Raw genomic sequence first — 13569 nt, 5'->3', positions numbered from 1 at the left:
AAAAGGGCTGAGGTGTAAAATATAGCTGTGTTGGATATCAGGAATGTGTCCGAGTATATCATCCTCCGGGTTAATTTAGAGGAAAAGGAGGGCCTGGCTATATTTTGTGATGATTTTTGTGCTTTTTTGTGTAGAAACCAGGAGCAATTTGTTCATTCTGAAAGTTTTGTCATGATGTTTTAGTCAGAATTTAGATTTTAATTTTGAGTGGATCTCAACTCGTGGGTTGTGACCTGAAAATAGGCCTCAGTTTTGATGTATGATCTGCATCTAAATGCGTAATGCAAACCATATCATCATGCGTATATGATCGCTTATTAACCGATACGGCATGAGAAAAACATGTGTCTTTTGTTGTTGATGTCTGTGGCTTTAAGTCCAGTTGAGAACCACTGAAATCGACTATGTTTAATGCTGAGAACAGAAATAAGCAGGTGATATAGTAAGCTTTTAAAGGGATAGTTCACTTTGAAATTAATTTTTGATATGTTTTAGCTTACCTCAAGGGCATCCAAGATGTAGGTGTCTTTGTTTCCACAGTATTTTCAATTTTGATCTTTTTAGGTCAAACCGTTCTTGTAATGCAGGTCTATGGTCACCACCTCAAAGAGCATGCACAGAGAAGTCCAAATTAAACATGATTTAATGACTCGTAAATATAAGTACACATTGATGGCCTAAGACACGAAACGAGCGGTTTGTGTGAGAAAACGAACAGTATTTATATCGTTTTTACCTCTTGCAACCACAGCCACGTCCAAGTGATATGAGGGCGTGGGGGCTTCGGTCTGCGCAAGTGCCGGAAGTGATCTTTCTCACACAAACCGCTCGTTCCGTGTCTTAGGCCATCAATGTGTACTTACATTTACGAGTCATTAAATCATGTTTAATTTGGACTTCTCTGTGCATGCTTTTTGAGGTGGTGACCATAGACCTACATTATATGACTGACAGACAAGAACGGTTTGACCTAAAAATATCAAAATTGAAAATACTGTGGAAACAAAGACACCTACATCTTGGATGCCCTTGAGGTAAGCTAAAACATACCAAAAATTAATTTCAAAGTGAACTATCCCTTTAATTGCAGGTGAACAGTTTTGTTCTTATAGCTCAACTGCAAGGTTTCTTAAGCTACTTAAAGATTTCTATCAGGCGCCTCGTAAATTTCTCAGTGTCCCCGTCAATTTATGGATTTAGTTGATTGAATTTTGCTTTTGTTTTAATTCATTTCTAATTTTAATCACATTTTATGAATGAAACGGCTTGTAAACATACTTCATCAGTGGAAAAAGGGTAAATAACTTGTTAAGTATCACACAACCATAACACATTTCTCATTGTAGCTATAGAACATTTTCAGCATAAAATGAGTCTATAACTCTAGGTTATAGACTCATTTATAATAAACTTTTTTTATTAGTAAAAGGCTGTAAATATGTTACGGTAAAAAAGTTTACTGTAATAGATCTAACCATACATTTACTTTTTTTTTTTTTTTTTTTTTTTTACAAAGAACAAGTCATTGTATAATTTACAGCGAAAAAAACACTCAATAAAATTCTTTTAAGAACTTCAGGTTATTTATTTTTTTTGGGAACCAAAAATTATTCTTCTATAACATCACTATGAAATTTCCCAGTTGGAAATCTGCCAGATGAGTAAATGTAAATCTAGACATAATGCTTTATGTAAAAACTGTTGATTTACTCCTTGTGTGTGGTTATGTCGTGTGTTGGTTTAGTAGTCGTGTGCCCACTCAAACCACTAATGTGGGGCTCATCTTGAGAGGTGGTACATGAGTTATCATGCTGTGTTTGCCTTTGCCTCCTCTCGCCACTGCAGGGCTTTGATCTGGTTTTGTGGCGTTTTGTTACAAATCAATTCTGGATCCTGGGGTGGAAAAGACTCGGATATTCTCTCCATCCATCTATCCATCTATCTATCTAATCCACAACCATCCATCCATCCATCCATTTATCCATTCATTCCATCCATCCATTTATCCATTCATTCCATCCATCCATCCATTCATTCCATCCATCAATCCATCCATCCATTCATCCATCCATCCACCCACCCATCCATCCAGTCATTCCATCCATCCATCCATTCCATCCATCCATCCATCCATCCATTCATTCCATCCATCCATTTATCCATTCATTCCATCCATCAATCCATCCATCCACCCATCCATCCAGTCATTCCATCCATCCATCCATTCCATCCATCCATCCATCCATCAATTTATCCATTCATTCCATCCTTCATTCCATCCATCAATCCATCCATTCATTCCATCCATTCATTCCATCCATCCATTTATCCATCAATTCCATCCATTCATTCCATCCATCCATCCATCCATTCATTCCATCCATCCATCCATCCATCCATCCATTCATTCCATCCATCCATTTATCCATTCATTCCATCCATCAATCCATCCATCCACCCATCCATCCAGTCATTCCATCCATCCATCCATTCCATCCATCCATCCATCAATTTATCCATTCATTCCATCCTTCATTCCATCCATCAATCCATCCATTCATTCCATCCATTCATTCCATCCATCCATTTATCCATCAATTCCATCCATTCATTCCATCCATCCATCCATCCATTCATTCCATCCATCCATCCATCCATCCATTCATTCCATCAATCCATCCATCCATTCATTCCATCCATCCATTTATCCATTCATTCCATCCATCCATCCATCCACCCATCCATCCAGTCATTCCATCCATCCATCCATTTATCCATTCATTCCATCCGTCATTCCATCCATCAATCCTTCCATTCATTCCATCCATCCATTTATCCATTCATTCCATCCGTCATTCCATCCATCAATCCATCCATTCATTCCATCCATCCATCCTTCCATTCATTCCATCCATCCATTTATCCATTCATTCCATCCTTCATTCCATCCATCAATCCATCCATCCATCCATCCACCCCGTGGATTTCATGTTCTGTAGTGAGGACCATCTCAATAAATTGGCAAATGACACCAAAATAAAAAGTGTTTTTGTCATCGCATGAGCCACACTGGTCAAAATGTTTAGATGTTGTTGTTTTTTTTTAAACTTTTTTGTTGACTAACTGCTTTCTATATGTACAATAACGTCAATGTTTTGTTTGTGTACATACAGATTCAGAGAGTAGGCAAAATATTGGTTATTTGTACAGTATAGAAAGCAGTTAGAGAGTCAATAAAACAAAACAAACAAAAAAAACCTTGAAATTTGTATATAACAAATATTTCCATGGTAATTTTGCATGTGATGGCTCACACGGTGAAAGAACGTTTAGAAGTTGTAAAGAGTCAACTCATCAGCTTTGATCAGCCGTCCATGTGCATTTATTCATTGTGCAAAATGCAGACAATTGTACTTACTCTTCTGCACACATCTGCCAAAACACATGCAACTGTCTGAAATCAATATGAAATTCAAATCTGATGCGAACAAGAAACTAATTGTTCAAAAATCTTAACCTTAAACCTTATCTTAATCTTAAAAATCTGAAAAAAAAAAAGAATTGAGAACTTGTAATGTCAGTGATATGATTCATTGTGGCTGAATCAATAGAATCTTACAACAAAAGGAACAGATCATGAGGAAATTTTCACATCATATAATGATTAACAGATTTATTTACATTAAAATCACATTACATGAACATGTCAAACATGCTTGACAGCAAAAAAGAATAGTGAAAACGAGGAAAGTATACGTAGAAATCTATACCTTTGAACCTAAAACGCTGAGCTCAAGTGATTAAAGGTGGTTGACAATAACAGGTGAAAGGTCACATGAGGTAACCGGTGCGATGCGATGACGGTTCACACAGGTATGCGTTTCCTGTGTGGTCGTCCAGAGCACTTTCCTCGCTCTTCCTCCCTTCTGCAGTTCTCTTTCCCTCTCTCTCTCTCTCTCTCACTCTCTCACTCTCTCCCGGGATCCCTGGATGTGTAATTGGCCACACAGAGCCCGGTTCTCTCTTTGTTTCCCCTGCAGTGGCTTGCGGTGGAACTGCACAGGCCTCATAAATCTGCAGGCCTCCGGTGGCACATCCAGCCTTCAGCTCCGGTTCTGCTCAATGACTTCACCCCCACCAAAAATACCCACCCAGGACACGCTCCAAAACTTTATACCTCCACTCGCCGCCTGCTCCTTCCTTAATGTTCACTCCTTTCATGCGATGTTCATTTTGCAGTTTGAAAAAGGACAGGCGCAGCCATCGCTACAGTGTGTGTGTGTGTGTGTGTGTGTGTGTTGTAGTCCAGATGATTTTCTGCCCGTCTTTTACCGCTAATACTATACTGAGTACAAGACATTTGCATTTGACAGTCATTAACAGACACAATTAACATATATACATATAATAATAATAATAATAATAAATAATAAACATATATTTACTGGTTTTATATTTAAATATTTTACATTAAAGTTAGATTTTCTTAAGACAAAAACACAAAATGATAGCATTTTTTCGATAGCACAAAGGGTCGTGTTCCCTTATGTATATGTATTTAAAAATATTACTCAAGATACATAGATATGCAGCCGTGTAGTGAGTGACCTATATTTTTGGTTTCTAGGTAAATAAAAACATTTTGTTTTTGTAGTTATAATAATATAATTATGTATATTCAAATCTATTATACATTTAATTATATATTTATGTAAGTATTTAGTTTTATATGTAAAATTTTATAATTATAAAATGTATTACGTATTTGTTTTGTACATGCATACATATGTTTGTGTATGTGTATATATATATATATATATATATATATATATATATATGAAGAGTTCAGATGCAAAAGCCTCTAAATGCCATTTGAAATTTTCTTCTTTAATGATGATTTTTATCAAACTTGTATATTTAAGTTCAGTAATTTTACTTAAATAACAATTAATATGTAATTATCATTGCCATTTAAGTGAAATTACTGAACTAGAAGACTAGAAGAAAATTTCAAATGGCACTTAGAGGCTTTTGCATCTGAACTCTTCATATATACACTCTAAAAAATGCTGGGTTGTTTTAACCCAATTTTGGGTCAAATATGGACAAACCCGAAATGTTGGGTTAAAAATGTAATGTAAAAATTTAACCCAACGGCTGGGTTAGTCCATATTTGACCCAAAGTTGGGTTAAAACAACCCAGCATTTTTTAGAGTGTATAATTACATATGCATGTATGGTTCAAATATTTCTATAATTATCATTTATATAATATAACTTGTTTTATATATTAATATAATTAAAAAATGCTGGGTTGTTTTAAATTTCCAATGGGAAAATATGGACAAACCCAGCCATTGGGTTAAAAATATAATTTAAAAATGTAACCCAATGGCTGGGTTTGTCCATATCTTACCCAAAATTGGGTTAAAACAACCCAACATTTTTTAGAGTGTAAATATATTAACATATGATTATTATTTATATTACAAACTATGTATTTGTGTATACACACATATATATATATATATATATATATATATATATATATATATATACACACACACACAAATACATAGAAGCACACACGTGTATTTTTATATTTTTTAGAATAACATTTTAACATGACTGATTAAATATTAATAGCTGGATCACTAACAAAATACATTTTGTAAGGGAGTCGGGACAGATCATGAAGAGAAAATTTATTTCACCACAAGTACACTTTTTTTTCATTATAGCCTTAATGCTTAGGTGATATACATTGAAATTATATTAGAAATATCATAAACATGTCAAACAGCATCATGGCCTTTCTAGCATGATTTCAATGTAAATCGACTAATGATCATTATATAATGTAAGAAACGATTTGTTCCTAACGTACTCAGGTTAGTTCAAACATGTGACTTTTGACCAGAAATCGTAGAAGTCACTACGTTTTTACTTTACCTCACTCTACTCAACTTTACATTGCTAATCTTACCCTGTACAGCTCACGTGTGATAGTCTCACACCACATGTATATATTTACACTGAAATCTCATATCGGTCAGGCTGATACGACGCCTGTTCAGTCAGAGAGCGAGACCGAGAGAGAGCGAGAGAGAGAGAGAGGCGCACAGTGGAAGAGGGAGGGAAAGAAAGTTTTCCTCCTCGCAAAACTTTGTGCAAGCTTTCACTTTCAGGCGCTTTAGGCGGAGTTACAGCAGCGCGCAGTGAGCGAGAGCGGGACGGCAATGCCACTTCCATCCCGCGTCAGTCACGCATCTCACATATAACATGTACTCTCCATACTGCCTCACACAGGTAACGCATTCCTTCTTCTTCTGCTTGAGTGGTTCGCGTTCGTGTCCGTCAGCTGTGCCCCTCGACCTCGGGACAGTTTCAGTTGTACTAGCGCGCGGAGCCGTCAGCGGGTTTGGTGGCACGTCTCCAGCTGACCTTCTTTACGCGTTTTCAGCGCGCGCGTGCTTTGTGCAGAAAATGGCGCTTCGCTGGAAATCTATTTAATATAAAAGGAGTGCAGAGGAGGTGGAGTGGATACGTATAGATAGACTTGAACTGCGAGTTAAGCGCTTCGTGTCATTTTTCCCCCTTCGCTTCGTCCCACACTGCATATCTTCACTTGGAGAGATTGTAAAACGCGCGCGGGTTCGGAAAGTCTAGGGTTTGACGTTGTTGCTGTTAGAGTTGAACTTTTTCTTTTTTTCTTGTTTTTTTCTTTCTTTTTTTTTTCCTCGGGGCATATGTCAAAGGTCGCCAGCATTGCCCAAAAAATATCAGTTTTACCAGCGTTTCTTATCCGAACTTTCTGTCTTTTTAATGCATTTAAATGGATGGTTTGTTTGGGATTGTGAAATTAGTGAAGCATGACCGGGGATATTTTTGAGGTTGTAACTCTGTATATATCTGTATAATTTCTCTGAAACATTTATCGTTTATACAGTTTCTTGTGGTGTTTACAAATGAGATTTGCAAATGTATGCCTATTCACGTTCAAACACTTTGCATTACAAACTATTTGCAGTTTTCTATTAGTTGAAGTCATTTTATATTCACAATGCAGCCCTGCACTTGTTTTATCTGCGTTTTTGACTATTCTAATTTTAAATGGAATAACAGCAGAGTAAATAATGGATGAACTGTTGTTTTTGGCAGTACAGTATGTAATGTGCAAGGGTCTTTTTCCACATTTTGTAGCACTGTTACAGGGTAACCTTTTCTCTAGCATTTCCCCATAAACTACTTTTAAGATATCAGACTTGTACAAATGTGTAATTGAATTATAAGATGCTTTCTGTTCCTACTATGTATATTATAGAGCGTTAGTTTTAGTTGAACAAATGTTTGCCATGCAATCAAATACCATTACTTGTTGTTTGCATATATATATATATATGAAGAGTTCAGATGCAAAAGCCTCTATATGCCATTTGAAATTTTCTTCTTTAATGATGATTTTTATCAAACTTATATAATTAAGTTCAGTAATTTCACTTAAATAACAATTAATAGGTAATTATCATTGCCATATAAGTGAAATTACTGAACTTAAATATACAAGTTTGATAAAAATCATCATTAAAGAAGAAAATTTCAAATGGCATTTAGAGGCTTTTGCATCTGAACTCTTCATATGTATATATACACACACAAACTAACATGCTTTTACATGCAAACTCTGGCTCAGTTTTGACTGAAAAACAACAGCTTTTTAAAACAGGTGTTTTCATATCAATCAGAAACAAAAGAGAGAGTCTCATTCATTACGTCTGCAGTCGTGCATCACAGTGCGGATCCGAACAGGGCTGACAGTGATTTTCCCTCTTTTCTAGAGACTCTTTGCCTTAAGGAATATAGCCGGCTCTAGTTCACGACGGTTCCTCAAAGTTGCCCTGCGTAAGTCAGTGCCGTCTCTCTCTGTCATCTGGTGCGGTTGTTTATATTTCTGCCATGGCGGACAGTTGGCTTGCGTTGCGTGTCATGTGTAATTATTTCCTGAGTTTTACAGTGGTTCTATTAAAACAATTTTAACTTCCATGCCCCTACCGCATGCTACTCGCAGAAGCAGGGAGCGTGTGTTTTTCTTCTGGGCATGCAAGCAGAGGCCTGTTTCCCATTTAAAACACAATAGTTACTGTGCACAACCCTGCTCCTTAATTGATTTGAAGTGGTGCAGTTTGAACAAGGAATTATTCTGTTATTTAATAAACATCTCCAGTCTGAAACAGGACGCCATTTATACTGTTGTGCTCTGTCATTTATGGCCATATATCAGCATTGTTTTTAGTGGAAGTATGTCTTATGCATATACATGTAGTGTGGGTGTTTTTTTTTTTAGTAAGCAAGCACACCGCCACAGATTTTTCTCTTGGGTCTGAAATTGACATATTTTCCTGTTTATATTGCACTGAATCATACCGGTTTCGGCTCCAGAGAAAATGACGGCAATGGGTCAATCGGAAATATGCCATATTAATATATTACTGGATGACTTCAAGCTTTTATTGCCTTTTATCTATCTATCTATCTATCTATCTATCTATCTATCTATCTATCTATCTATCTATCTATCTATCTATCTATCTATCTATCTATCTATCTATCTATCTATCTGTCTGTCTGTCTGTCTGTCTATCTGTCTATCTGTCTGTCTGTCTATCTGTCTATCTGTCTATCTGTCTATCTATCTGTCTGATATATGGTTCTTTGTTTTTTGCATTAATTAACCACAGAACCTGAAGCCAAATATATTGCATCAGCTGTATATATAAATAAATAATCACCGTTTTAATACATTTAAAGGAGGTTTTGGATATGGAGAGTCCTTGCGCTTTGAGGGGAGAGAGAGCAGGTCAGCGAGTCTAGTTGTCTGATGAATACATTTACATTTTGGCTTGTTTTCTGTTAAAAATCAAAAGGTCATTCATGATATTACATGTAAATTAAAAAAAGCGCACTTTTCCCGAGTGAACAACTCGAATGCGAGGAGTTCTGGGAACAGTGCGCATATAGAGGAGCTTGTATTCAAGCAATGTCAGAGTCTGAAATTGAATATAGCTTATTTGATTTAAACAAATGGGGAAAACAGGATTTTTTTTTCTTTGCAGAAGGTCACATTTATTTTATAGCTGTGAGAAAAAACTGCTTACCATTTACATTTTACATGCCATAAGACAGCCAACAAACCAATTTATAAATACGTTTTTTTATTTTTTTTATTTAAATGACCATAATGTCACCAAACGAGTTTAGTAAAGAAATGTTACCGGCCATTGAAGGTCATTTTGAATGAAATTCATTTGCTTCATGCCAAAAATGAGGGTCGACATCAAAAATTATATCTAATTATGTACTTGTGTTTTGTATAATTAAAGAGAGAGAGTGTTGTGTGAGAGAGAGAGATTATCACATACAGCTGAAGGGTCACACCTGGCTTTTTTAAGCCTGGCTGGATGTGCAGCTCACACTCGGTTATTAAGATTTCAAATCCTGAATTCAGAAACATCCAACCACAGATAGACTTGATCCATTTAAACACGGATAGATTTGAGAACTGACGTTTCTGTTAACATTACCAAATCAAAATCACAGAATGGCCAGAACAACCGACTCGGACATTTTAAAATGGTTTCAAAAGAATATGTTTGTGAAAGCAATTAAAAATTCACCACGATTTGTTAGTGATTTTAGACCAGAGTGCAAAAATCTGTTTTAATTAACACCAGCCATGCAGGCGTAACTTTTGTGAATCCTGTGGATTTGATTTGCAGCCATTTTGTTTTGACCGTTCGGCATCTTACCCCAACCGGATCTGAATCTCACAGAGCCGAGGAGAAACCGTTTGTATCTCGCTTCAGGAAACTTTAATCAGCGGCGAAGAATATCTGCGCGTGTTCGGCCGAACAAAAATCTGGTGCGAGATGGATGAGGCCGTTCGGCCATGACAGGCTTAACTTTCTCCCCAAACCTGACTTAGTCACTCTAGAGTCACTCTAGATTCTCCAGTATCGCTCGCTCCCCGGGCCTGGAAAATGAGTTGGAGCAGCTGCTCTCGGGATTAAAATCTGATGGAGCCGCAGTCGGAATCAAGACACTGCTTTGATATTTCAGACTTTAGCACATTCATCATCTTTCACTCTCTGATTCACTCCCATGCAACTGCGTCTCTAAGCTTGAATTCTTTCTTGTTCGTTCCTTTTTGTCCTTCTTTTTCCTAATGCTGAAGCTCAAGTGGTGTTATCACAGGATTAGGGAGTGTTGCAGGACCATGTTGAGACTCTGGTTGTCCCATTTCAATCTACCAGTTTCTTAGCCTTTCTAAGTCACCAGTGGCAGAATCACACTACAAAAAAAGCACTTTTTAGTAAGTTAGAAAGTTAAAAGTACGTTTTTTTTGGGACATTTTACTATGGTAACTGTTTTTTTTTTTTAATGGCAAAAGTGTAATCGCCAACCCAAGAGCATGGCACAATGCAAAAAAAAAAAAAAAAAAAAGAGGTATTGTTGCTTTTTCAAGAACTATATTAATACAATATGAATATATATATATATATATATATATATATATATATATATATATATATATATATATATATATATATATATGAAGATGTTCATCATTAAGTTCCCTGGAATTATTATCTGAATAACACACACACACACACACACACTACTGGTCAGAAGATTGGAATAGCTTAACTACATTAAAAAATAAAAAATAAATATAATTGGAATAATACTACTGTTTTGAAATTTTTACTGTATTTTTGACCAATTAAATGTATGGTTTGTGAGTGCATATATATATATATACATACATATATTGAAAGTAAATTATATATATATATATATATATATATATATAATTTATCTTCAATATATTTATTTGTATTTTTCTAATATAACCTTTTTTATCACCCTTTTTTCTTCACTAGTTCATTTTGATATATCCTGCAGTGTGAAATTAATATTTGAAAGTGCAAATTTACTGTAAAGCATCTGAATAAAAAAAAAGTGAATGTTTTATATTTATACAAGGATTTGTATATTTTGCAATTCCTTTCAAAGAATTCTGGATCAATTATAGCATTTCGCACCCCAGGACCCTCGATTAGAAGTGATTTTTCTCTTATGAATATTGTTTTGTATTGATAAATAGGACGGCATCATCACATGTTGGGGTTGGATGATCACAGATTTGGTTCCTGTTGAATTTCTCAGTCGGGGTACGGGATCGACTTTTGAAGAGGACAACTAGTTGGTCTTACGTTTCACTTCAGAGGGCCGTGACGGTATTGTGCGCTCATGTGATAGGCAGTCGGTGAAACCGGAGTCTCGCGTTCGCCCAAATGGTGTCCAGTGGCGTTGAGTCGAGCTGGTTTGATGGCACAGAGACGGAGAGAGGGGTGGTTACAATGCCAGACGGGCACAGGGACACTCTGTTCCTTTTACTTATTCATTCTCACGGGGCGTCAGCCGCGTCCCCTAGCCGAATGTCAAAGCTCCCGTTCAGCCGCCGTACGGTCAACAATAATAAAACACCACCAACAAAGACATTCCATAGCGCTGTTCAGACACTGCAGGATCATATCGCATTTATTTCCCTGAGCTGCACTTACACTTGAGGGTTTTTCTTTCCCTAATATAGTTTCTCATTACCCTCTTTTTTTCTGTCATGTTGTAACCGAATAGTTTTATCATTTACTCCTGTCGTTCCAGAATGACATTTCATCCTCCGTTAAACACAAAATGAGGAGATTAGCAGAATTTTGTAACAAATTGAAAGCAAATAAGAATGGAGGTTGTCAATGAAAGGCAAAAACAGCATCATAAATTAGTATGACAGATAACAATAGTGTTAATAGAACTATATAGTCCAATTAAAACAAGGTCTAAGTGTAAGATTTATGTATTTGAATTGCATATACAATTTTCATCCCTTTGAATTAGGTATTTTTAACAAACTTAATGTGATGCAAATTTGTCAACGATCGTCGATCATACATATAAGAAACAAGCAAGGTGTTTCTATACGAGTCTTTTGAAGATTTGTGTGAGGATCAGGTTGATTTCAAAAACTATCACATGACTTCAGAGGACTTGGACTATAGTCATATGGATGGACTAATGGTCATTTTGGCATTAGTGCATCATCCTTTAACGTTCTCATTTGTCTTTCATAGAAGAAAGAAAATCACGCAGGGTTGGACGATATGAATGATACCATCCAGTGCTGTAACTACTACACAGACGGAGAAATGTTCGTCCCGTTTCTCAGAATAGCAGTCCATGGGTTTATGAAAGATGCATAAGCTCTTACATTTGGTCCAATATTTTTAGTTTAGCTTATTTTGTTTTTGAATGTGAATGGTCATTAATAAATTTGGGTTTTTGTGATCATAAATTAGTTTTAGTTTTTCAGATTAGTTTCATTAAATGCTCTTTTTGCCCTGGAAAGGTTTAGTTCTGCACAATACAGATTGTTAACAGTGAGTCGAACCCTTTTATTCCGATAAAGTCAAGAAAAATGTAAATTTTCATTACACAACCCTCATTACACAACCTATGATTGGGTATTGTTTGAATTTGAACTATTCCGCTTATGCTCATCAATACCGATTCTTATCGATTCCTAATTTCGATTCCAATAAGGTAAAAATCTTAGATATCATTCACATTTGTTCTAAGTCTTATTGTTAAATATTACAATTTGGCTTAATACCATGAACAAAAATCAACAGTTACACAAAAAATACCAAAAAACAAAAATAAAAAAACAACCTAATATGAGAGCATTATTACAAAACAAGTAAACACTTGGGAATAAAAAAACAAAAACAAATTAGCAATCGCACAAATAGTATAACTGAACAAATATACAATTGAAATAAAAAGTGTTTTAAGATTTGTAGGTATTCAGGTACAGAGACTGTAATCAAATGTAAACTAACTGCAGTTTATAAATAAAATATACTATAGTTACAAAAGTTATTCAGTCAAGAGCCGAGATTTTTGTGGTTTGATTGATGTTATTATGGAGACGGCAGCAGGAATTTGAGGCTGCTGTCACTTTAAGAGCTGCATGGATCCAATATACTAATGCACATGTGTTTTCTTTCTAAACTGTGTTTACAAGAATATTTGACTATTTAAGTGCAAAAATATGTGCAAGAGAACTCAAGAGAACTCAAAAATACGCGCAAGAAGTTTAGTATCTTTTCAGTATGAGTGTCAAGTCACCTTTTTTCCACATAAAGACCCTTCAAATAAACACATCAAGATTTATAGAGAGACAAACACTGGAGGAAATTTTCAGTCCATCAGTCCATAATGGACATAATAAATGTGTCAAAGAGCTGTTGTATTCTGCTGTTCACTGTATTAGGTGTTGGGAAACACAAAGCCAGCCTGAGTCAGATGCGTGTTGGCACGGGAGAGGCCGGCCTAGAATAAAGTACCTAGTTTTTATCTTAAGCTTTAATGCAGAAAGGCCCAAACCAATCGGCTCCCATCTACTATCTGCACAGCTGCCCCAGTATCCGTGGAGAATGGATTCCTACTGCC

General features: G+C 35.9%; 1 protein-coding gene across 8 annotated transcripts in view; it reads left to right on the top strand.

Annotated features, from left to right (window-relative positions):
* Positions 1–13569, top strand: part of nfixb (nuclear factor I/Xb) — a 189341-nt gene that overhangs the window by 31133 nt on the left and 144639 nt on the right. The window contains exon 1 of one of the 8 annotated variants that reach the window (XM_089128253.1): positions 6108–6309. The exons of the other annotated variants lie outside the window; for them this stretch is intronic. Within the exon in view, the coding sequence (XP_088984379.1) occupies positions 6283–6309 (27 nt within the window). The 5' untranslated portion in view covers positions 6108–6282. Of the gene's footprint in view, positions 1–6107; positions 6310–13569 lie in introns of those variants that run through there. 8 annotated transcript variants of the gene reach the window in all.

Source organism: Pimephales promelas, chromosome 3 (assembly GCF_988280905.1).
Source record: "Pimephales promelas chromosome 3, fPimPro1.hap1.1, whole genome shotgun sequence".
In the NCBI taxonomy this organism is placed as follows: Eukaryota; Metazoa; Chordata; class Actinopteri; order Cypriniformes; family Leuciscidae; genus Pimephales; species Pimephales promelas.
Note: the sequence above shows the minus strand (reverse complement) of the source record. Positions and strands in the feature narration are given on the sequence as shown.